The sequence below is a fragment of the Bemisia tabaci genome, chromosome 4 (genome assembly GCF_918797505.1).
Source record: "Bemisia tabaci chromosome 4, PGI_BMITA_v3".
In the NCBI taxonomy this organism is placed as follows: Eukaryota; Metazoa; Arthropoda; class Insecta; order Hemiptera; family Aleyrodidae; genus Bemisia; species Bemisia tabaci.
In genome coordinates, this window is record NC_092796.1 from 45744780 (window position 1) to 45771165 (window position 26386).

Consider the following 26386-nt stretch of genomic DNA (forward strand, 5'->3'; position numbering starts at 1 on the left):
AAAGCAAGAGAATAGGAGGAAGGAAGTGTTTAAAAAACATTCAATTGACCGATTAAGGGAACGCCATGTTGATTGATTACTTTGTCTTGCCTGGGATTTGGTCCTGCCTGCCGCGGCGCGCTCGCTTAACTCTCGGAAGCCGCCGACTTGGGAATCAACTTCCTAGTGCCGAGAACTTTCCCTCCCAACTTCCGAGTGAGCGAGTCCGGAGCTTTGATCCTAAAATCCTAGTGTCATGCTTTTTAGCGAAAGGGGTCCGAGGAAGTTGCCTCTCAAACGGTCCGGTCGGATCCCGTAGCTTGCCTTTGAAATGAGCCAGCTCCTCAGACATATCGGGTTGACTCCAGCTCAACTATTACTTTGTTCTGCTTGTACACAATCGCCTCTCGGCGAGGACCTTCGTATAATTGTGTCGTGTGCGGATCAAATTCATCGGAAAGATTCAGTCCGCTCAAGTCTTGCCAAGTTCGCCATTTTATTCGTGACGAATGCTGAGGAAAGAGCCCTGCTTCAGCTTATATTACAACTTAGTGGGGCTAATTCTGTGTTGTGTGGTTGTTTTTGGTAAAGAAGCATACGAATATCAAAGAATTTAATTCCATTAGAACATTTCAAAGTCAGGAAACAAAGAATCGCGATTTTGAAAATACTTTACGGAAAAAGTTCGCCGGAAAAGTTGTTTTAAAAACGATCCATCCCTAACGCTAATAATTCATGATTAAGAAATTACGGTTGGACCTTGTGTTGTGACAGATCATAAAACGTAGGACTTCTCGACTATTCCAGCAGCCTATGTCATAATTGATAATAAAATTACTGAAAACCTAAAAGCTTGAAAAATCATGAAAACAACACAGGACTATGCACAGAAGAGTGGGATCAAGGCGCTGCTCAGTGGATCGAGTAAAAGGAAGAGGTTGGGCATAATTGTCTTAACCAAAACTGCAATAGCTTTTATTTATTTCATCAAATGGAGATGCTGCAAGTGTGAGGAATTTGCGATTTGGCTGTTGATTCTTATGTAAAAGTTTGCGAGAAACACGATGGTGCCACTGGTTTTCTCTGAAATCAACTCTCAAGCTCCAAAAAAGCTCTCAAGTTGAGCCCAAAATGGAGGGGATATCCCACGCTATCCTGAGAGTCCACCTCTACATCCAGACAAACTCTCTATGCAAATATAGGGAGCAAATGCATTGACAGGGTTGCCACTTTATTTGGGGACTCTAAAACTGAAAACACGGCATCCCTGCTAGTGTATTTGCTCCTTATCTTTGCATGGAGAGTTTGTCTTGATGTAGAGGTGGACTTTCAGGATAGCGTGGGATATCCCCTCCATTGTAGCCTCAACTTGAGAGCTTTTTTTGAGATTGGGAGTTGATTTCAGAGAAAACCAGTGGCACCATCGTGATTCTCGCGAACTTTTACTTAAGAATCAACAGTCAAATCGCAAATTCCTCACGCATGCAACATCTCCATTCTCAATTTTAAGGAGTGGTTCTCAAAGAAAATTTCACCAAAAACCCAATGAAACATTTTCTAAACCTCAACGTTTCGTACGAACGGTGATACGAGCTTTTAAAGTTTCCTCATTTTTTCCCACTTTTTCCACTGACCCGCTCCATTGTGCGCCGTTTTTTGTGAAAATTTCGATTACATTTTGCAATAAGGAACCACTATCTCTGACACTTCCATAAAAGCACCTCTCTGCATAGGAAAACAGATGCCATATACGTTGTTTCCAAAATGAGCCAGAACTACTGGTACTGGTTCCTTCTTGCAAAATGTAATCCATTTGTCCTCTTCCCTCTTGAGAGCGGCCTTTTTGGGAAATTCCGATGGTTTTTTTTTTTTCAAAGGAAATTCTTCATAAGTTTTATTGTGTAGGGATAGTGCTGTTTGATGCAAGATAGTATTCGGCGTTTCGTGCTCTCTCTTCCCTTGCCTCTGATCGTAATCTCCCACGTGCGGGAGTGGGTCGGATCGGCAACCGACCCGAGGCAATCGATGTTATTTCAGCCGACGATGAGAACGATCTTGAATCCATAAGTTTCATGTCGCGCAGCGGAGCTCAGCGGGCGGGGTGCAAACAACTAAGTGATGAGTCTCCAACGCTAGATCTCGCGATTAACTCTCAACTTCCCGTACTTTTTATTTCATTAAAACGCTCCGTTTTGTTACGATCTGACCACCAGCGGGATTGAATTGAATACGCGTTCCTGGAAGTTGAGCTCCTCTCTTGTATAGTTGGGAACTTAACTTTTTAACTCTCGCTCGGGCTCGAGTCCCCCGCTTTCTTAGGAGGGTTTTTACTTTCTACCTAATTGAAAAATACCGCCTGATTGTCCTGATGTTTTCACTTCGCTTTCACGAGCAATCTAAAAGTTGTTCTCCCCGGTAAAGAACCTCTGCTGATACCAACGCAAGATAGCTTACCTTTATTTTTTAAAAAAAGAGTAACCTGCATCTTTGTTTATTTTAATTTGTATAATTTTATTTACATCAGCAGCTCTCGTTTTTTGGAGGGGGGGGGGATTTTAAACCCGACTGAATTTAATTCGCGCAACGAGCGCAGAACCGAGAAAGCACGTCTCTTAATTGCTGGCCTCGAAACTTGCTTAAAAAGATTGTAATAATAAGACAAACGGTTACAAGTATGAAAACACCACAAAAAGGTATAGTGTCAATTAATTGTTGTGATCATTAATTGTTATAGTAAAAATAGCAACCGCCATTTGGATCTTAATTTCGAAAGAACACCAAGTGACAATTTTTGTTGTTGACAAGAGATTAGTCATATCGATTCGTTTGAAAGTTCCAGTAATATGTCACGGGGAAAACCTTCTGTAATTTTCGTTCGTTTTTGCAGGTCCTTATTTTGCCTAATGTTTCTGAACGTTCGTTAAGTCAACCTCAGGTCAGCCTAAGTTTTATTTACTACACCTTTACGCATATTAGAATTCACCAAGGAAAGTAAAGTGCTTTAACAAAGAAAATTATCTCTGTAGCAAAGAAAAGGTACCATGCAATAAAATGATTTTATCCGAAGCAGAGCATAGTATACTAGAGGGCCCTGCCCCCTGACCGCTACGCGGTCCAACCCCCGGGAGGGCGCCTCGCGCCCTCAGGCCCGCTTCGCGGGCCCTATACGCATATGTATAGGCAAAAATGTTCTTCCATTTTAATACACCATTTTTTGTTCGAGCTGCATAGATTTCAAAATTTTTGACGTAACACTCAGATTTGTAAATGATGAGGAATAGCTGGATGTACATATACCTTGGACCTTGAACCTTGAACCCTGAGCGATGCACCGTTCCTCAACGCTTCGAATGAGGAGCCCTTCACGAGCTTTTCCATTGTTTTATTGTTTATTCGAGTCACTCAGGTAGAATCCCACACCTTGACGTTTCTAGCGGAAACGACATATCTCTCACGCTATTAACATTGGACTTAAGTGACATGAGCTTTAAAAGCTCTACAACATTAAAAGTTCGGGGTTTCATAATTTTTTGCACATCTACATCTACTACCGATGACATACATGTAAAGATCATCCTTATCGGTCCGGCAGTTCGTCAGAAATAGTGCTTCCAAGGTTTTGCTTGTAGCTGTATAATATAGATATCATATATCATAAACTAGAGGCCTGTGGTCGCTACGCGGCTGGCCGGCTGTCGTGCAATGGGAGATGTGGTGCAATGCGAGAAGTATTCAAGTAGTCTTGTAGGCGCTAACATGCGTGTGACGCCGACCGCACTGTTTAGCGCAATGCGTGAAGTATTCCTACAGTCTTCAAAAAAATCCGTTTAACCGCTCTGTTGCAAACCAGTAAATTGCCCAACAATATTTGGCAACAGATAATGTTACTCGATTCCCTTCTGAGAAGCACAGCTCATCATTCAACCGATTTTATTGAAAGCAAGCTGCTTCAGCTCACTTCGCCCGCCTCCGCATCTAGCCAAGAGGCTCCGCCCCCTGGGTTCCCTATCACTAGCTTCGTGAATGATTATGGTACTTTCAAGTGCGGATATTGAAAATTTCGGAATTTTGGTATCATCAAAAGCTTTCGTTTGCAACAAAAATTAAGTTCCTCAGTATCTCAGTTCCTCAAAATCAGATCCTCAATATCGAAGTACTTCAGATGTCTGACCCGAACTTCGGCAGCTGGACCTCAAGTTTTTAGATACGTGATCCGGAAACTTCAGAGATCCTAGTGACCTCACTTCGGGTCCCACGCACGAAGTTTTTTTCTCTGTGTACTATCTCCGAGTCTTCTATGTTTTCCTTTCCGAAGCATATTGCCTTGATTATGTGACGCAACAGGTCATTCTTTCTTGCAATTTCTGGAGAATGGTTTTCTCAGGCGTGACGCCTCAACTAAAAAGTGCATAGGATAATGCTACCTTGCTAAGGAAAAGCAGCATATGAGCCTTTAGACGTTGCCAAATTTTATTTGACAAATCAGGAATGTTCTGGAACGTTTGTATTCTGCGTCCGATTTTTCAGATATTATTCGTAATTTGATCCTGAGTGTCTAAAAATTCCAAGGAAAATATTAATGACTCCCTTTAAAACTAGGTACATATTCCCTGAGAGGAGATCTGGCAAAATTCGAATGCTCATACGTCGTTTGTCCTTAACGTGACGTGCTTTGCGAATGCTTTTCGAATATATCGATTGATCGGTCTTTTAAACCCATGGAAAAGTATCGATAAACAGGGTGTTCGCAGCAAACACATTAGTAATCGATAATTTACCGCAGCTTCATATGGGGAAATATCGATAGATCGCAAAGCACTGGCTTCGACTTAATTTGCGTTATCCACGCGTGACTTTCCTAAGCTCCCCATTGTCTCTCACCCTCTTCTGCCCTCTAACTCATTACACTGCACGGACTGATGATATACAGCGACTTACCCGATCGTATCCTTTTTTCAAAGCTTCTAATTTAGATGGATCTATTCGGGTGAATGGTGCGCATTTATCTCTCATGTTCTCCGTTAATGTTGCAGGAGATCCAGACAGCCGGCCTCCCCTACGACGATGCGGTGTGTACTGGTGATCTTCTCATTCCTGCTAGCAGCGGTTCAACTGATGGGCCGAGTCACGGAAGCAATGCCCCCCACACTCTGCATCTCAAATCCAATCGAGGAGGTTCCGCTGCGGGTCCGCAAAGTGTGCGCAGCCCTGTCGTCCATATACGAGCTTGCCGGGGCCATGGAGTCCTATCTCGACACTGAAGGACACCCACAAAGTAAGTAACCCTTTCCTTTTCTCCAGATCAATACCAAGCCAGAGGTAAATTCTACTACACTGAAAAAAAAGTTGATGGGTAAGTAGTCATACCGTCCGTGCCGCACGGAAAAAAATTGTTAGCATTTATACTTTTAAAAAAATGTGCAGCAAGCATCAAATGCTGATTTTACAGTTAAATAAATGCTAACTCAACATTGAATTTGTTCATATAACCGTGGACGTAGTTAACGTAGCATTTTTGAAAATGTAAAATCAACATTTGTACCTGTCGCACATTTTTTTAACATTTTAAATGCTAAAGCAACAATTAATTTTTCTCCGTGCGGGCTCAGAAGCTGAAAGTTCCGGGTGCTAGAGCCGTAACTTCTACTGTTCCGGGTGCTAGGCGCGGAGCTTTCGGCCTCTAAGCCCGGAACGGACGGTATGTTCATGCCCTAGTAGCAGAACAAATTTTTGCTTTTCTAAAAAAAGTATAAGTAAAAGTAATTAAGTGATCTCTCTCATCGGCATCATATTACTGTTTTAGAGGCTAGACAAACAGGGTCACGGCCCTAGTCAGAAGGCAGAAGAAGAAGAAGAAAAAAAGTATAAAAAAAACATATCTGTTATCTAAATGATCATTTTATATAAAAAACGTGTAACGCTTATATAAAAAAAAATCAAAGTTCAGACCTGACCGTAATATATGAAAAATGATAAAAGCTAGATAAGGTAATTTTTTTTTATACACACATTTTTTATTTTTTTATATAACGCATGCATACGAAAGTGTTAAAGTGAACATTTTTATGTAACGATTATACAAAAAAAATAGGTCATCATTTTCGTGAGCTTTTCGCGAATTAGAAGAATTTTTTGTATGTTCGCGAAAAGCTCACGAAAATTATAACATTTTTTTATATAATGGTTACATAAAAATGTTCACTTTTAACTCTTTTGTATGCATGCATTATATAAAAAAATTAACTTTCGTACATAATATTTATCTTTTCCTTCTGTGGTTCTGCTACTAGGGTGTAGCTCGCAGGTGCGGTTTCCGAGGCCGGAGTTTGTTTTTCAGTGTATTCGATGAAATCTCGGTGAAAACATGGTGTCAGAGAACCTAAGAAAAAAGCATCACGTATCCAAAATACAGAAAAATAAAACACTTTGTTTTAAACGTCGGGAAATAACCTGGGTGTATCTCAGAATGTGTGAGAAAGTTAGAAATATCCCAAATTTTCATCAGGCGTTGGTTTCAAAAAAATTTAAAAAATGAACGGATAAGCTTTTTAAAGGGGTGCTGGCAATGAGCTTGCCCAGGATTTCTGAGAACTAAGTGTTTTTGACAATAGAAGATACATGTAAACCGAAATATTGTGTTTTATTCGGTATCGAATCTTTTCCGTGAGACATACTGCCTATGACATGGTTTTAAAAACCAGAAATACTATTAATTAAAGTTTTTTATTTCCCAGTGTGACGTTTTTTTTTATCAAAGCGCCGCAAAGAGTAGCGGAATGATTTTTGCGAGGATTCAACCTCTTTTTTACCACAATTTTTTTTTCCAAATTGAAGTAAAATACCTGCCTGCATTCTGTTGGAGAAACGATGTATTATTAAAAACCATGAAAAACGGTTATGAACTACGTTTATGTCAATATCTCACGGAATAGATCAAATGACTTCCTAAAACCAATTATCCCTTAAATATAAGTGATCTGCCGTCAAAAAACGTTGGATTTATAAAAATTCAGGGTGAAGTAGATTTTTACCTTTAACGAAACCTCTCTTCCTACTGCTTTTCATTTTAAAAAAAAGAAAAAAATTTATCGTAAAACGTAATACTTATTACCATCAACTCGTCCCTTAAAGGAAGTTTTGGGATCCTAGTGGGAAATGATGATGTTGGAGGACCTTACTTCCCCAAAACCTCAGGTCAAAGACTCTTCCGATGACTTTTGACGGATGAAATTATTTGTAGTCCGCGAGCAACAGCATTTTGGCACGTTCATACTAGAATATCATTTTACACGCAACACATGATTAACACATTGTAAAGTTCTGAAATTGACTCTTTAGCGAAAAATGCCTTGGTGACGTTACCGTGATTCCTACTAATCCTTCTTTTTCAAACAAAAAAAATTCCGGAAACGCATTTACTCAATATTTTACCCGGATCCCCTTTCAAAAGAAAGCACCTATTTCAAATAGATAGGTCCAATAGTATTGTTTGAAATGTCACCGTGGGAGGGGACCTTGAAACCTGTCGATTGATTTTACAGGCTTTAATAGCAAAACGCTCTCAATTAGTCGCAGCCTTTGAAAAATTTCAAGCGTCAGATCATCGGAGCCCAGCATCCGTAAAAATCAATTAGTTGCGAGTTTTGTTACGCGCAGAGCTTTGTAGCCTTCACTTCACCTACGCCGCGCCGCGTCGGATCAGGTGCATAAAATTAATGGAGCATTACTGATTGAGCGAGATAAATCAAAGCTTCCACTCCGGAAAACCATCGTTCATCCACCTCTCGTCCTCTCGTCTCCCCCGGCCGTCAGCGTCCAAGTGGCGCAGAAAGCTGTCAAAGTTCGTGGTAACGAAATCATAACTACTCTCTAATGCCTGATAACAATTACGATGCATCATTGCGCGGTATGAAGGTGAGTCGAACAAATGCGTTTCCGATTTATCTAAGTACTATTTCAAGGTAAAAAATTGGCAAAATAGGACATCATTTTACTCATAAATACAGCTCACCGGTTGAATAATGTCTCTAACTGCTGCTTTAGCTGGAACGACGCCTATGTTTCGCACTTACTGCTTTCTCATGACTCTCATTTTTTTTCACAAATGAGACAAATTTTGCTGTTGCAGTTGAATCTGTTAGTTCATTTAATTATATCGGTTGCATTATGGATGAATATTGATTTCGAAAATTTGAGCGATACTGCTCTCTCCTGTGATACGGAGGCACAGAGTCTATATTTTGACAGGGTTTCTGATGCTTGCAAGTTTTCTTAGAGGAAGGAAGGGTGGAGATGAAACACTCCAATTTGGAGTTCATGAGAAACAAAGGTCACAGTCTTGTGTACTTCCAGAAAGCTAGGGAAATTGTTCTACACGTGAAGTGAAACATTCCAGGAATTTACCCTTTTAACGAATCGAGTCTGGAAAGGCCGTGTCCATGTGCTTGCACAAATGGAATGGAGTCGAACATTAAAACTTTATCTAATTCTTGTGTATCCTCTGAGGAACATTTCTTTCATCTCGTCGTCTAGACAGAGTCATCTCTAGAGAATTCAAAGTGAAAATTATTCCATTGTTTACCATAAAGTGGTTCCTTAAGATTCTAACAATCAGTACATTTAGTTAATTCAATTTCTTGCCCAATAATAAGCAAATATGAACGGTCTAATTTTGAGGAAAACATTCGAGATCTCAATCCGTTTACACAATGTTCCTTCCACAAAAATTGTTATTCCTCTTGTATCTACTTGTTGGTGACTGATTAATCACTCACTTTCCGTCGAATGCTTGCTTGTGTTGCAGGCAATCCGCAATGCTTGCGAATTGCCGAGGCAATTTGCAAACCGATTAATAAAAAATAAATAAAAAATGTAAAATATCACGGCAAAGAAACGAAGGAAACAGTTATAACCTTGTGGAGAAGTTTTAGTAGAGTTTTGAAATGAAGCAGCAGCTACACCTTGGTTGGTAGTGGTGATCTGACGACACTCGAATTTAAATATTATTGCAGTTATTTGCATTTTCACAGCGGCACATCTCGCTAAAGTTTAGCTCGTCAAGTATTTAAACATTTTTTAAAAAGATTATAAAAACTATTTGTTTTGACACGTCGAAGAATCGCAACAGCGACTGTTACAATTCACGTTGTTTTTGAAGCAAGAACACCGTTTAGTACCGCATTGTGTTTTGGACGAGAAGCAATTCCATTTTTGAACCCCTGCCCTTCTTTGACATAGCAAAACCAGGGCCGGATTTGGGGGGGGGGGGGGGCACATGGGCCGCGGCCCATGGCAGCAAATTTTACAATTTTTTTTCAATGTCGGTATACAAAAATTGGATTCAGAAAAAAAATAAACAAGAAACGGCGACAAAATCTCTCATTTCCTGAGAGTACAGTAATTTCTAATTTTGTTTTCTTTCGGTGATACAAGAGATAGCGCCTTCAATTAGTCGAGTTACGAGAGAAATCAAACGCGCAATTTGGCCTGAAATGGCGTGGCGCGGAGAGGAATGATGATGAGGACTTGACATGAAAAGGAGAAGCCCTTGGCGCGGCGCGCGGTCGGCATGAAGCACATACATATTAGCGCCTACAAGACTGCATGAATACTTCACGCATTGCGTCTGGGCAAACACAGTCTGTTCAGCAGCGGTCGGCGTGAAACGGATAGCGCCTACAAGACTGTAGGAATACTGCATGCATTGCGCCGAACAGTGCGGTCAACGCGGCGCGGCGCGGCGCGCCGGCGGCGGAAGTTAAAATTATTAAACCACATTTATGTTTAGTGTTTCATAATTTTTTCGTTCATTTATTCATTATAAATGGAAGGCCTTGTCTACACAGAGATAGATTTACGGAACCTAACTTTCGCGCAAAGTTCCGTGAACTTTTGCCAGTAGTGTTGATAGGGCTTTTGCAAAAAATATGTTCAACGCACGAGTAAACGCGTCTTATGCATCTCTCTGCCTCCGGCACGTTCTTTTGATGGTTTTTATTGATGTTCCAAAACGAATGAGAAGGGTGCGGCAAAATACAGGCGGCCCATGGGTGGCAAGTAGGTAAATCCGGCCCTGGTCAAAACGAATAGTTTCTATAATTTTTTTAAAACATTTTTAAATACTTGACGAACTAAACTTTAGCGAGATGTGCCGCTGTAAAAACACGAATAATAATATTTAAAATCTTTTTTTGATTCAACGCAATGAAGAAGGCTCAAGTTTATCCATGAAAATAGACGTGTAATTTCGAACTATATAGAGATTGGCCATCCTTGCTTGTCTCGTCGCGACTGGTTTAAAAGGCTTTACTAAGAATCTTTTCCAAACTCCTATCCACCGTGCAAAATCTCGCTAATGTTAAAAATCCGCATTGATTCGAAAAAATTCTCGGTCCCTTTATTCTAGAATCAGCGAAAGTATTGTATCAATCGCATAGATCTGAATGGATCTGTAAAAAATATGTACAAATCTAACATTTACATGCATTTCACCGTAAAACGTATGATTTTCCTGAGTCCTTCGAGGAAAATTTGGAATTAGAGTCATCATCTTTATCAGTTTCCCCTCACAAAGAACGCAACGTAAGAAGAACTATAAAAAGTCACGGCAGACTTCAATCGTTTCATCCGCAGATTGTAATTGTATATTTTATTTTTGACGCTCTCCGAATACTTCGCGAGTTCACATTTTCCCCTTCCGATAGCCTGAAGCCCAAAGCAACCCTCGTTCTGTACCTTCCGTGGAAATTATGAAACGAACTCATGAAGTAAAGGACTAAAGGGGTTGAGCCAAGTGTCATCGTACGAGCATCGCATTGCGCGCATCAAAGAATTAGTAGCATACGCTCTGTAATTTATTTCACCTAATGAGGCATGAACGAGCAATTCTGCCAATTTTACGAGATTCCTCGGGAACCAGTGGCGTGGCGTGAATGATCGATTATCGATATCTCGCCATTTGAAGCTACGGTAAAGAATCGATTACTAAGGTGTTCGCTGCGAACACCCTGATAATCGATCTTTTTCTATAGGTTTGAGTGGCACATCAATCGATATATCGCAAAGCACGCCACGCCACTGTCGGGAACCTCATCGGATTGAGCGCGGAAACGGTGGGTTTTTGCTGTGCTAGCATCACCGCGGGAACTGTAGCGTGGCGTGAATGATCGATTTTTATCGATATTTCGCCATTTGAAGCTATGGTAAAGAATTGATTACTAAGGTGTTCGCTGCGAACACCCTGATAATCGATCTTTTTTCATAGGTTTGAGTGGCGTATCAATCGATATATCGCAAATCACACCACGCCACTGCGCGGGAAGGCGGATCAAATGTTATTTCATTTTATTGCGCGAACTGGGAGCCTCAGGTTTCCCATACTTGTGACGGAGCTCGTAAGTGCGTTTATTGGAAACTCATCCCTGAGCCGCCTCATCTAATACCGGAGCCTGTTAGTTTTGAATTCTCGGAAAGATGCAGTCGCTTGCACGAAAAATTACACTCGCCCGCTTTTCGAGAAAATTCTCGGTATCCCTGCCTCCAAGCACATTACAGAGTGTGTATACAGAGTTTGTAGAGCCCTGAGAGTCTGATAAAAAGTCCAAAGTCTGAAAAATCTGTAATTTCAATTGCCGGGTCGGAAAGTCTGTTGAAAGCCGTAATTTTCACAGCTTGTTCGAAAATTTGATGAAAAGCCACCCGATTAAAAAGTGAGAGTGAATTAATTGCGGACTTTTTCGGTAAAAGACTGTATGAGGCTTGCAATGCTGCTAGGATTGTGCAATTTTTTTCAGCGTTTGTGGCAGATGAAATTCAGTAGTCGACTTACTTACTGACAATGGTGAGGAAAAACTCGGAGCCGGAGCAAATTCAGGGGAAATTAATAGAGGAACTGCTGGATAAGTTACTTACAACTAGAGAACTACGTTTCACAATTATTGGAAACCGTAAAATGCCGTACCTAAGTTTTGAAATCCAGAAAAATTCCCTGGAAAGAGAAGAGAGCCCTGGAAACCCATACAAATGCTCTGTAACTTCTGAAAAAGTCAAAAAATCTCCATTTATTAATCTTTGAGAGAGCGCAAAAAAATTATCCACAGGAGATAGAAAAATCATAAAAAAATGGTTGAACTATTAAGAAAAAAAAAACAGATGGCTTCAGCTCCATGATAATTACCAACAGGTAAGTATAGCAACCCCAACAAGATCGGGTAAATGTCTGTTAGAGGCTAGGAAACGGTTGTGATGTTCAATTCAAATCTCTGCAGATGCCCAGAGATCAGAGAGAATCCTTGGTGCAGTAAGTAGTTTTTTCCTCAAAATTCGAGTATCATTCGGATTCAGCGTGGGCTACTTAGCTTCCTTTTGAAAGCAAAATTTTGGGAAGAGGGCCGTATTAGTAAGTAAGTGTGATCAAGTGCCTGCCGGACCTCAATTTTTGAGCTTGAATTCTTGAGCGGAAAACATGTCATCAGTCGGTCGATGTGTACTGCACCGTCTTGCGGTGCGTAACAGGAGAGGAAAGAAAGTTAGGTCAATTTAGTATTCATTCTTGCTTTTTGATGTTAATCAAAAAGCTTTTCTGTTTTCCGACTTCATTACAATTCAAAAACCACTGTTTCAAAAACAGTCCGCAAATCCAATCCGGGAGTTTACAATTGAACTTTGACGCCTAATCCGTTTTCAAACACCTCTTTCATGGCCCGTTTAATTTGAGACTCGAGTGTTTAAGTGAGAGGACCTTTAATTTACTCGCCCGTGAATTTAAATCAATGCTGAGTCCACTATGTTGCAGTTCTAAGCTAATGGACCACTAGACAAGGTACGAGTTTAAGCATTCTAATACATGTTTCTTACCCAGAATTTTACGTAGAACACGATTCGCGCAACGAAAATTACTGAAACCAACTCCTAATAGAGATATTAACATTTTTAATTCACATTGGTTACGAGGAATTTGAACTGCCCGCTCACAAGAAACTCAAAGCTCTGCGTGAGTCAAATCGCGCACTACAACGGTTTCGGCAATCTTCTCAATCGAGCAATGTTCATTTCCCACCAGGGGTTTTTAAACTATAAGTAATTTGCTATAGCTGAGCCAAAGTGTCAAGATTGAGGTTGCCAGATTTTTATATCGCAGAGACAGTCATGATAACGTTTAGCGCGCGATGTGAATCACGCAGAGCATTGAGTTTTCATGAGCAGGTGGTTTCAATTCACGCACCAAGAATCATTAAATATCTTTGGATGGAGTCAATTTCGGTAATTTTCGTTGTGCGCATCGTGTTTTACGTGAAATTTTGGTGGAGAAACATGTATCAGAATGCTAAAATTCGTACCTTGGCTAGTGGTCCATTACAGTAATGTAAACAACTATGTGCGGGTGGGAAAGATGAGGTGTGCTCGTGGTAAGCCGGATAAGAAAAAATGTAAAACTGGGCTTGATTCGTTTTGAAGAATCGGAAAAGCGGGATTTTAAATTCACCAAACGGAACTATGTGCCAACTGTATAAGGGACTCATGAGCCGTAGGCATGGGACAAGAGCCTTGTGGACAGGGCTCATGAGTTAAAGACCGCGCAGTTCCTCGGATCGCCCTCGTCATCACCGCTGACGTCACTGGCGCTTTATAATTTCCGGATTCACTCTTACGGCCCGAGAACTAACGAGCATACCCCATATTTCCCTCCAACGCATAATTTTGTTCGGTAGAAATACGTCCATATAAAATATATGACAGTGCATTCAATCTACACATAATTAATCTCAAGGCAAAATTCGTAATATTGAAGACGAATTATCGCGCCAAAGGCACAAATGAATTTCCAATGGTAACCCCCCCCCCCCCCCCTCCTCCTAGAAGAAGAAGGAGGAGGAGGAGGAGGAGGAGGAGGAGTAGAAGAAGCAGCAAATATAATGAATAATTTTAACTCCAATGTAATGTTCCGGCCAATCAGATATATTACTCGAGAATATCATGATCTAAAAAAAAGTATAAGAATTAATTAACACAAAAAACAAGCCAGAGCTCATCGCAATTACATTTGGCCAAATGCTATATCATATTCAGAAATATGAAATAGCAGAATTCGCTGTAAATCTCCATGGTATCCCCTAACGGATTTTAAGAAAGCGCGTGGATATTAAGAGTATGCACGTGTCACCTTTTTCCTTGCCCATGCGCCGATAGCTACGTTTATCATGCTTCAATGAAGCAACATACGGTAGCGAGGAACGACCTAGAATGATGCACCGTGCTCATTGCTATACAGTCAGCGAGGGAGTAGGGGAGTTTTAAGTTGGGGTTGGGGACTTATCCTTTATGAGTGAGTAAACAGCCAGTATGCAACACCGATAGATGCTTTCACATGCAACACGGCAACAGCAGAAGGAGATAGTTTCATCCAGGCGTTATCATGAACATCTCGTCGCGCCAGTTGGCGAATATACCGACTGAAGTCGCCTACTTCAGTCAGCGTTTCTTCTTTTGATACGATTTCTAGGTAAAATTTAATTTATTTTAAATATTAAGTAAGCTTCCCGGAGTTCCAATTCCTTTAATGCAAGGATTCTATCGGGAAGATTTTTAAGACAGCTGTATAGTTATTTTGTTGAATGAGAGGGATATATAGGTGTCCCCGCTTCGTTGGAACGCAAAAAAATATCAAAAAAGTAACTTAAAAAACGAAAAAAAGTGCCGTTAAGTGTTTGAAAGAAGCGTTTTCTATGTATTTAAAACGCTTCGTTAATCTGTCAAAATATAAAACTATACTATTATTACAATTTTAAAACTAATGTCTTACTACCTCTGAATATTGAGGAGAAAAATAAAGACGCAATTATTGCTAAATTAAAATGTCCTTCTGTTTTTATCTATTTTTTTTTATTTTTATTTTATTTTATTTTTTTTTTTTGGACCCGGTTTGAGTCTAAAGATCATATCCGGAGAACAATTCTGTGAACCCTGGATTCCAAGCTGATGAGGGTTCCTGAGTTTTAACCGTCTTTTGTCCTGGTCAAATTTCAGAAGAGATTAAAATAGCGTACAACTGCGTATTGTTACAGTTTTACCACAAAGGCATGAATGTAACTTTTCAACCAACAATCACAAATGGAACAGCTGTGAGAGGCTCAGGAAGCATTGCTTTTTAGGGCTCTACGCCTAATGCAAAAATGCAGTCGTTAGAAACTTTCTCGTGGGTGAAATGATCTAGGTACATCTTAGTTACACTGCTGTGCTAAGGAAAAATGTCGTATGAACATTCGAGAGTTTCCGAATTTCCTCCGATAAAATGATCATTTTGATGATACCTATTTGTGAATATTTTCTCTTGAAATTTGCAGATGGTACAGATCTGGCTGCGAATGACATTATCTGAGAAATCGGAGGAAAGATATTCACAAATTTCTCTGTAAATTCATATTTTATCAAAGGACTTTTGTCAGCGTCAGAAGTTTCTACGGCGTTTTTTCTTAGCACGGTAGTACACGACAGATACAACTATTCGTGCTCTGCGGTTGTCCGCGTAGCGTGTGATACGATTGAAGGCGCTTTTCCCTTCACGAGATCACAGCGACCGGCATGACACGCTCACAGCCAATCGTGAATCGGATCCGCAGGTGCTTCCCCCGTTTTAATTGATTGAATCTAGCAATAACGTAATTGAGTTTTTCCGTTGTCCAGCGCGTATCCAGCCAGCGAGTCCCGTGTAGAAACGGCGGGAAAGTGACACGCCGAGGACATTAGCCGAAAACCGCGGCAAGGCCGAGCGTAATACATTACTCCTGAAATACTTTGTAGAAGAGCAACCCACGGTGGAGAACGGCAGAGAGTGGACACTTCAAACGGAATATTTGGCTCTGGTCCGAGCTGAGCCCGGGCAGATATAATTACCTGCAGAAGCCGGCGGAGGGGTGGGGGTCCGGGGGAAGGGGTGGCCCAAAAATCGAGTTAATACGCATCATTAGGCCCCTGTCGTCGGTATAAAAGGGGTCGCGTTGAGCCCCCAAAAAGCGCCGATGATGAATGGTTTAAAGGCTCTCCTCGATGAGCGACCAACCCCTAACTCCTCGACGCGTTGGCAGGAATATGCCTCCGTGCTAAGGAATAACGCCGTATGAGCCTTTTGGCGTTGCCAAATTTTTCTCGACAAATCACTAATTTACAGGCAAATTTTTGAATATTTTTCCTCTAATTTCTCAGATAATTTTGTTCGTACTTCGATGTAAAGTGTCTGAAAATTTCAAGGAAAAATGTTCATAACTTTTCTCAAGAATAAACAATTTATCGGAGGAAATTTGGCAACTCTCGAATGTTCATACGGCGTTCTTCCTCGACACGGCAGTATGCTATTGGGCAGTTCTCTGGGGGCCTAGTTATGGCAGGAGACAAAGGATTATGTGAAATAGGTGCACTTGACGCGAGGTTAGGTTAGGTTGAGGAAACGGTGATCAACCCATAACGAGATAATATGTAGGTGTTAAGGGGCTGGCCATAAATTACATACCGCACTGAAAACAATTTTTCTTGAGATATTATTTTGACTTAAAGCGTAGTTTCTTGTCGACAAAATTCGGTTCACTTAAAGTCGGGTTTTTTAGTCTGAGAAACGTTGTTCTGTTTTTGTTTTTTGAACTTAAACTTAACGGTAACAAAGAAAGTTTTTCCAACTCCAAAAACTCGACTCTAAGTGAAATCCGCACGGATTTAATTATTAAAAAAAAAAGAATTTTGTCGACAAGAAACGACGCTATGAGTCAAAATAATGTCTCAAAACATTTTTTTCTCAATGAGTTGTATGCTTTAGTTGCGGGGTTTAAAGCGCGGAAGCAGAGCGTCAAAATATTTTTCAAGGTGAATTTCGAGAAACAATACCGAGCGATGGATTCTACGGAGAATACTTTCTCGTCGAAAATTCAAATTTGTTTTCTACCCATTTTTCAATAAATTAAAATTTCCCTCTCAGCCTCTTCCCCCTCCCCCTCATAACTTAGGTTTTCTCGTTCGTGGGTTGTCATATATCTGCACGGAGAAAAAAACCTCGTGCGTGGGACCCGAAGTTTGGGTCATATGGATCTCTGAAGTTTTCGGATTGGGCATCTGAACACTTTAGGTCCAGCTGCTGAGGTTTGGATCACACATCTGAAACTTCAGTTCTTACATCTGAACTACTTCGGTTCTCACAACCGAAAAACTTCGGCTCTCACATCCGAAAAACTTCGGTTCTCACATCTGAAGTACTTCAGATGTAAGAACTGAAGTTTCAGATGTGTGATTCAAACCTCAGCAGCTGGACTTAAAGTGTTCAGATGCTCAATCCGAAAACTTCAGAGATCCATATGACCTAAACTACGGGTCCCACCCGAAGTTTAGGTCGAAAGTTTTAAATGAGGTCGAAAGTTTTAAACGAAGTTTAAAGTTTTAAACGAAGTTTTTTTCTCCGTGTTGGGACATTAAAAACAAGTAAAGTTACTGAATCCTGCGTAATAATCACAACATATGCCGCAAGTTTTCATTTGAAGGTGGTATCATGTTTTAGGCTCGAATAGTCGGAAGCGGAGTGAAATGTTAGAATTTATTAAGCAAATTTTCCGCGCGCCTATTACGAAGTGTCAGCGATAATGACATTTAAAGCGTAACGAGTGGCGGATTGTCTGCCGCGCCGCTGGCTTCATTCACTAAGCGCCAAATTCCCCAAATCACTCGCTGCGATGCTGTCAATTCACGAAGTTCATCATAATAATAACTTCTCTCCCATGAATTTCCTTTTTAAATGGAATTTATAACTGAAGGGGGAAAGAAGAGAAAGAGAATGTTATCAGTAATACTGAGCTGCACCGCTAAAATTTCGGAGTAAAATCCGGAGTGTTCTTTAAAGAACCTGAGTGATGTGAGGGGGCGGAGCGGAATCTACTCTTTTTGCGGAGGTGACTCCTTTTTATGGAGCAGGTCGCATCCTTTTTATACTGAGCTGTACCGCTAAAATTTCGGAGTAAATCCGGAGTGCACTCTAGAGAACCAGAGTGATAATATGAAAAGGTGGAGCGAAATCTACTCTTTTTGCGGAGTTGACTCCTTTTTATGGAGCAGATTGCATTCTTCTTATACTGAGCTGCACCGCTAAAATTTCGGAGTAAAATCCGGAGTGCTCTTTAAAGAACCAGAGTGATATGAGGGGGCGGAGCGGAATCTACTCTTTTTGCGGAGTTGACTCCTTTTTATGGAGCAGGTCGCATTCTTTTTATACTGAGCTGGTACCGCTAAAATTTCGGAGTAAAATCCGGAGTGCACTCTAGAGAACCAGAGTGATAATATGAAAAGGTGGAGCGAAATCTACTCTTTTTGCGGAGTTGACTCCTTTTTATGGAGCAGATTGCATTCTTCTTATACTGAGCTGCACCGCTAAAATTTCGGAGTAAAATCCGGAGTGCTCTTTAAAGAACCAGAGTGATATGAGGGGGCGGAGCGGAATCTACTCTTTTTGCGGAGTTGACTCCTTTTTATGGAGCAGGTCGCATTCTTTTTATACTGAGCTGGTACCGCTAAAATTTCGGAGTAAAATCCGGAGTGCACTCTAGAGAACCAGAGTGATAATATGAAAAGGTGGAGCGAAATCTACTCTTTTTGCGGAGTTGACTCCTTTTTATGGAGCAGATTGCATTCTTCTTATACTGAGCTGCACCGCTAAAATTTCGGAGTAAAATCCGGAGTGCTCTTTAAAGAACCAGCGTGATATGAGGGGGTGGAGCGGAATCTACTCTTTTTGCGGAGTTGACTCCTTTTTATGGAGCAGATTGCATTCTTTTTCCATATTATTCGTGATCTCAAGGAGCGAACTCAGATTTCTAACCGTGTGATATGATGGAGCCAAGCTTTCGTCATTCGGTTTCACATGAGACCTTTCCGAACTAAATCTCAAACTGAGCCTTCCAACCAACTCTCCGCCCTGGCTCCACAGCTGTCAGATAAACGGAATACAACGCAATAAAATGAGGGTTTCCCCAATGCAGTTTATTAATGGGTTCCCCTCGCTCTCGGCGGAGAACCAGAATACTTGACAGAGTGCAGTGGCGGGGAATTGTTGTGGAGGCCAAGGCTCTCATCGGGCTGTAGCGATAGTGAAGAAGAAGAAGAAGAAACATCACATTTTGAAGTTTTAGTTAAAAATTTCCTGTCCGACCTCTCTGATTGACTCAGTTCAATGTGCGCCAGAGGACCGCCTTCATGACAGTCGGAATCTCATTGGAACAACAAGAATTTTCCTCCGTGGCGGGAACTTTCCTAGGAATCCTTTATTCATTCCCAGCTCTTTACTTTTCCGAGGGACTTTGATCCTCATCTAGTCTAGAGTACCTGTATAGCGAGAGTATGGACAGATCGCTTCATGGAGGTCTTAGGGCCCAAAAGTGCAGCCATCCTTCTAACCAACTTTCAACACACGAAATTTCACTGCCAGTCTGCAGAGTCTGCCAATTCCAATTCTGACCAAGAATGTACAGAAATGAGCGTTCTTCCGCAAAAATGAACAAATTTATGCAAAAACTGAGTCAAATGCGTGCTTTATAAACGACGGTTCGTTACAGTAGTGCTAGTAAATCGTCCTGAAAAATTGAAATTTATAGGTTGGCTGCATTTCTGGGCCCTAACTTTATTCGCAGAAGCATCGGTGAAGGCCTGATGGATTTTTGGAGTTTCACATCTGTCCATACTCTCGCTATACAGCGGGCCGATTATTGAAACTGATAGACAAAGCGATAGACAAAGAAGACATAGGGAGTATAGAGCGATCCTTGACATGTTTGGTTCTTATAGACTATGGAAGAAAATGACGGACTGACTGTCGGGTCTGTGGTAGATTGCCGTTAGTTAGTCCATTACCTCGAGTTAGGATGGTTATGTTCATTGCCACCACCCGCTTCTACCAATAGGATCCCTCCAAATCCCTTTTTTCGTCTTTGTCTATCTGTTTCAATAATCGGCCTGCAGGTACTCTAGTCTAGTCTATTGAGAGGTTAAAATCATATGATTGAAGTGTGAACGTGGCAAGGCCCGTCGTCGTCGTCGGGGCGCGCTCAAAGAGCTCAGCGCTGATTCGTATAAATCACAAAGCTCGGACAACGGGACGGCGCGGGTGTCGCGACACCGAGTCCGGCTAATGGACGCCCTAATGGAGCGCCACCACCACGACGCACGACGAGAGCCAGCGCCGCGTCGGTGGATCAACGTTGATTCGTTTAATTACCGCCAAATGACGCATGTAATGAGCAAGGATTTCCCTGCGCCCGCCTGCACCGCCAGGAACCGCTACCCAACCGAGACTGTCCATTGGACAGTGTCCAAGCGGTCTCCGCAACCTCCGACCACACCGAAGATCGGCGCCGATCCAGCCCCAACGGAACTAGAGTACCTGTATAGCGAGAGTGTAGACAGATGTGAAACTCCGGAAATCCATCAGGCCTTCACCGATGTCTCCGCGAATAAAGTTAGGGCCCAGAGATACAGCCAACCTATGAATCTCAATTATCCAGAGCGCTTTACTAATACAGTTGTTACGAACCATCGTTTATAAAGCACGTATTTGACTTAGTTTTTGCATACATTTACTCATTTTTGCGGAAGAACGCTCATTTATGTACATTCTTAGCCATCTTGGTTAGAATTGGAATCTGCAGACTGGCAGTGAAATTTTGTGCGTTAGAAGTTGGTTAGAAGGATGGCTACACTTTTGGGCCCTAAGCCCTCCATGAAGCGATCTGTCCATACTCTCGCTATATAGGTATACTCTAAACGGAACGTGTCTGTGTCGCCTGCGAACTGATCGTTGAAATGGACCACTAGAGTCCCTTTATACTGAGAGTCAAGACAATTTGAATCCATTTCTGATTGGTTCCCGTATTTTAGGCCTTCACAGTGTCACAAACGGGAATAAAGATTACATTTTCACCGTTTGCAAAGATTATAATCTGGAATGGACCAGGGAGTTACGGGTTTGGCGAGGAACAAACGGAATGAGAGAAGGAACGGAGAAAGGAATTTGAGAATGGGCCGATCAAAGATTACATAAAACGCTCAATTTCTGTAATCTTTATTCCCGTTTGTAATTCCATGAGGGGGTATTGTCTTGACTCTCAGTATAAAGGGACTCTAGGAACCGCCACCCAAGCGGGACTGTCCAAGCCGTCTCCGCAACCTCTGACCAGTGACCACACCGAAGATCGGCGCCGATCCAGCCCCAACGGAACGTGCTTGTGTAGCCGTGGATAAACGATCAAATTCCCGAACCAATTCAGATCATCAAAGTGTTTTTTAATACCCCTCCCATGTAAAGTAAAAAGAAGCCTTCAAGAAGCCCTTATACCTATTATTAAGATGAGTTGCTCGGTTTTTAAGGGATTTTAGATTCCAGTCCAAATTATTTCCAAAAGTCTTTGGAGAAATACGTATAAAATCAGAAGTATGCCCATTAATTAAAATCAGAAACAATCTGATAGGTAGTGTAGATAGAGCAAGGGGTTTCAGGACACAGCTGCCTCGCTGCAGCACAATAAAAGCACAAAATGTAAAAGGAAAGTTTAAAGTGCTTTGGAAATCATTAAATTTGACACGGAACCACCAATATTTGAAGAACACACATCTATCTATATATTTAATATCCTAAGGCCTTTTTTGGCCTCATACAGTTTGTGCTAATTCGATCTCGGAAACTACTGGACCGATTTTGCTCGGATTTGTTTTAAATGAAAGCTCTTAGGCTGTAGACGTGCCAACATTCCTTAGTTTTTCGATTTGCGCGACCGACGTTGCAAAATTTACCTCGATTTGATAACGACATGCTTGCGTTTTTGACGTTGGACAGTTTGTGCTAATTCGATCTCGGAAACTACTGGACCGATTTTGCTCGGATTTGTTTTAAATGAAAGCTCTTAGGCTGTAGACGTGCCAACATTCCTTAGTTTTTCGATTTGCACGACCGACGTTGCAAAATTTACCTCGATTTGATAACGACATGCTTGCGTTTTTGACGTTGGACAGTTTGTGCTAATTCGATCTCGGAAACTACTGGACCGATTTTGCTCGGATTTGTTTTAAATGAAAGCTCTTAGGCTGTAGACGTGCCAACATTCCTTAGTTTTTCGATTTGCACGACCGACGTTGCAAAATTTACCTCGATTTGATAACGACATGCTTGCGTTTTTGACGTTGGACAGTTTGTGCTAATTCGATCTCGGAAACTACTGGACCGATTTTGCTCGGATTTGTTTTAAATGAAAGCTCTTAGGCTGTAGACGTGCCAACATTCCTTAGTTTTTCAATTTGCGCGACCGACGTTGCAAAATTTACCTCGATTTGATAACGAAATATTTTCGTCTTTGCCGCTGGACGAGTCATATGGTTGGGGGACCTCCCACCCTCTGATTTTCCGTTTCCCTCTCCACGTAAACCCATCCCTACCTGCCGTTAGTACGAGTCACCCTTCTGCTCTGGCATGGGTCCTTTGTCAGTATCACTCCCTTTCTTATGCTGTCTGACTCGGAACACCTACTACTACGCACTTCCTCCGTCGCATTGCTCATAATCAGTTCTCGGTTTGTCCAGGTTTCTCAGTAGTGCGTCTAGAGTTTTGGTTTCTTGATTTTATCATTATAGTTTTTTTTACATGAAAATTACTTAATTTTGATGTATATTTTTCAGAGGATAATTTTCCTTTTTACGGCAGCACAGGTTTTATTAATAATTAACTTTTTTACAGCAGCTCATGTGTTCTTCCAAGAGAATCGATAATGAATGTTCACCCTTTAGCACCGTTAAATTTTAACAAAGTGTTTTGATTTTCTTTTCAAGGAGTGTTTTTTATTTTTCAAAGATGTTTCTTTTTCTAGAAGTAGGTGGTTATCATTATCAGTTTCTTATTCTTTGTTTTTGAATTTATCATTTTTCCTCCAGGAAGTCCTCTAATTACTCGTAGTAGCAAAATTTGGCTCGCGAAGCGAGCCAACATTCACTCGCGCAGCGAGTGACTGGGGGTCCAGGGGGCGAAGCCACCGGCTAGCGGCGCAAGTGAGCGTAGCGAGCTGAAGCAGCTAGTTATATTATTATTCTCCTTTAATAAATTGATACCTTTTTTCCCCCCATCAATTTAAATGAGAATAATCAATGCAGAATGTGCAAACGTTTCAAAATCCTGAGTTATAAAACGCTGACTATGCGAGTATAAATATTAAAGCCTAAGAGAGCGGAGCGGCGCGTGCTGCTAGCGCGAGGGACTCACTGGCGCCTACAAACCTAAGTGGATACTTCACGCATTGCACAATGCTTGAAGTATCCACTTAGGTTTGTAGGCGCCAATGCGCGTTTTGCGCTGGCCGCCCGCCCGCCGTGCGGCGGCGCCTGAAGCAACTGTTTCTCAACAGAGGTGCTGCACAGTACGAGCAATATACGAAATATGAATACGTAATATATCTCGTATTATACGAAATTGAACGTATTAAGAATGACAGGCATCCTATAAAAGTACAGATCTTTTCTCGAAAAATAAATCAAGATACTTATCGTTCACTGGAATAATCCAAGAGCCTTTAGTGAGGCAAACATAGAGGTTCATCCGGTTCAGGTATGACAAGGTGGGAAAATCTTGAAAGATAATTAAGTCCTGTTACACCAAAGAGGTGTAGAGAGTTATAGTGAATTTTGTCTCGTGGAATTGAAGCTCCCCCATTTTTACCAAAACTCTCAACTATATATTATTCTCCGTTGGACCAAACAGACAAAACAAAAAAACAAGCAAACCTTCATTCTTCCTAGACATTTTAAATTCTCATCCAAAAACGTCGTGAGCAATTGTCGATTGTATTTACATGTGGGCCAATTAACTTTGGGCACGTGGACCAAAACGTCCGTGCCGCAAAAACGCGTGGACGTAAATTACTGGAAAAAACAGGTGCGCGGACAAAACATCGTTGACGAAATGTCCTATAACCGAGCAAGGTATAGCAATTTCAGAAGCTTTGCCGTCCTTTAGCCTATCATTATGTTTTATTTTATATTTTCCGGAAGAAACGTAAATGACCATCAAGATCTAAATGTACCACAGAAATCACAAGAAACGTCACGTTTTAAAATACCATGTCACAATGCGTATGTTTGATATAGTTTTTTTTAGCAACATAATGTTGCGCGAGTTTTTTGCGGGTTAGAAGTTCCCTCGCAAGCACGAGGACAATTTTTCTTGTTTCCCAAAATTGATGAAAAATAAATACACTATTGAACGACACTGCTCTGCTAGAGCGGAAAAAATAATAAACTCGTGGGAGTGGTAGCGACAAATCAACCCCCAAGCTCACAAAAACGTTCCATTTTTTAGCTGTGAAGGCAGCTGTGGGCTTTCTGAAACGAGTAAATCGGCCTCTGTTGCTCATTTTCTACTGTAAATAGCAAATAGTCGCTCATGAAATTAAATGCCCCTGTTTTATCATGACATCATTATATAATTAGCAACGCGTTATTCTCCTCGAGTGAATAATGGTTTCGTGAGTTTCATGAAGATTCCTACAGAAACAAAGAGCGTAAACCATGTAAAAAGAGTACCGTATAAAGACGAATGCACAACGCGGTCCGATAAAAATAAATATTTTTCTGTACGTCCTCACTTTTTTTCGTGGCCAATTCCTTGTATTGTAATGGTTAGAGTGGTTTTATTCTAACGATTTAAACGTACCACGCTCAGATGTAGAACGCGGAAATAGATTGGAAAAAGTAATATGCTTCGTAACATTCAAATATATAACACGAGGGCCTTTATTTCTGAATAATTTGTTTGCCTACGATCATTCTGACCATGTTCCTTGCAAGCCACGAGAATCGAGGTAGGTATCAAATTTACGACCGGCGCAATTTATCGTTAAGTGCCACGAGTAAGGATTCTGAGTGAGTGAGGATTCTTGGCTACGTATAAACAGCCCAACACTTGCAACCGAGGTAACCTCGAATTGAATTTTCACCAGAATTGTTATTTGACTCGTTTCAGTCGATGCAACCCGATCAAAGGTGTGCTGCACCCAAGCTATGCAGTGCACAGCTCTCCCGATGAGTTTTCCTCGATTAAATTCGCGAGTCTCGGACTAAAGTGGGATAACCGCAGGGTTCGCTCGGAATTCCGGAGCATCTGTTCCGTAAACGAAGTGCGATCGGATGTTCGGAGAGTGGTTTGAGGCATAATGAGGAGCCAAGGAAGGAGAAGCATAAGTAGCGAGGAGCCATTCCAATCGGTTCTTGGTATTAATTCGTCCCATCTTCATAAAAGTAAATGCATGTAAAACTGGTGGATGGAAGGTTGTTAGATCAAATTCCAGCGATGCAACTATCTCAACCCGAGCGAAATTCGTTATTTTCTGTAAATAAACCTGACGCCGTTTGATGGCAATAGCCATTTCCTCCCGACTCACGACTTGCAATGCGTTGTATTCAAAGCTTTTCGACTGACGCTAACCGGAGAATCTCGCCGGAGCGATCAAATTAGGGTGATACGACTATTTTAACTCGGGAGCAATGCGGTATTGCCTAAGCGAAAATCTGAAGGCGCTTTGATCGCGAGCTGTTACCCTAGGAACTAAGTGAAGTCAAAAACTGAAAGAAATACAGCCTTGTTCTGCCTTTTCCTCTGTTTCTGCTATCTCTGCTGCCTCTTCTGCTTCTCTCTCTCCTTCTTCTTCTTCCGTCTTCCTCTTCCTCTTTTCCTTTTTCTTTCCTGTATTTTCTCTCTCTTCCTATCCGATTTCCAATCCGTTTGCATCTGATAAATGTCTTACAATCTGACCAGCAGGCCGATTATTGAAATTTTGTGTTTATCGGACGGACATAAATGACATAGGCTAAATGGCAGAGCGTGATTGACCGGCTGCGGACATAAATGACATAGGTTAAATGGCGGAGCGTGATTGACCGGCTATGTCTTATCGCTGCTAGTTCATGCCTTTGTCAGGTGGAATGGACGATATACTGCCGGAAACTTAAGAGGTGCCTTTAGCTTGTCGTTCTCGTGAGTTTCACCTGACAAAGGCACGACATAGCAGCGATGAGACATAGCCGACCAATCACGCTCTGTCATTTAACTTACGTCATCCATGTCCGCCTGACAAACTCGAAATTTCAATAATTGCATATCAATAATAATAATGTATCGGAAATTATCAATATTAATTTATTATTATTATCAATAATAATTTATCGGATAAACGGAAAATCTGGCACTTTTACTTCTTGGAAATTAGACGCCCCCCTCCCCCCACAAAATTAGATCCATTGACATTTATTCGGTAATATTTGTCCACACCTTTTGTCCGTTGCTTATCCAGTCCTTGCACCGCACACCGGGAGAAAATTAGCCGGTACGAATCGTCGGCGTCCATTTCTA

At 41.4% G+C, this 26386-nt stretch overlaps 1 protein-coding gene across 4 annotated transcripts in view; it reads left to right on the plus strand.

Moving 5' to 3' along the window:
• Ms (neuropeptide receptor myosuppressin) overlaps window positions 1-26386 on the plus strand; it is a 123165-nt gene that overhangs the window by 76907 nt on the left and 19872 nt on the right. For all 4 annotated transcript variants that reach the window (XM_019053048.2, XM_019053053.2, XM_019053051.2 and 1 more), the window contains one exon: window positions 5013-5254. In XM_019053048.2, coding sequence (XP_018908593.1) covers window positions 5013-5254 — 242 coding nt within the window. The remainder of the gene's footprint in view (window positions 1-5012; window positions 5255-26386) is intronic.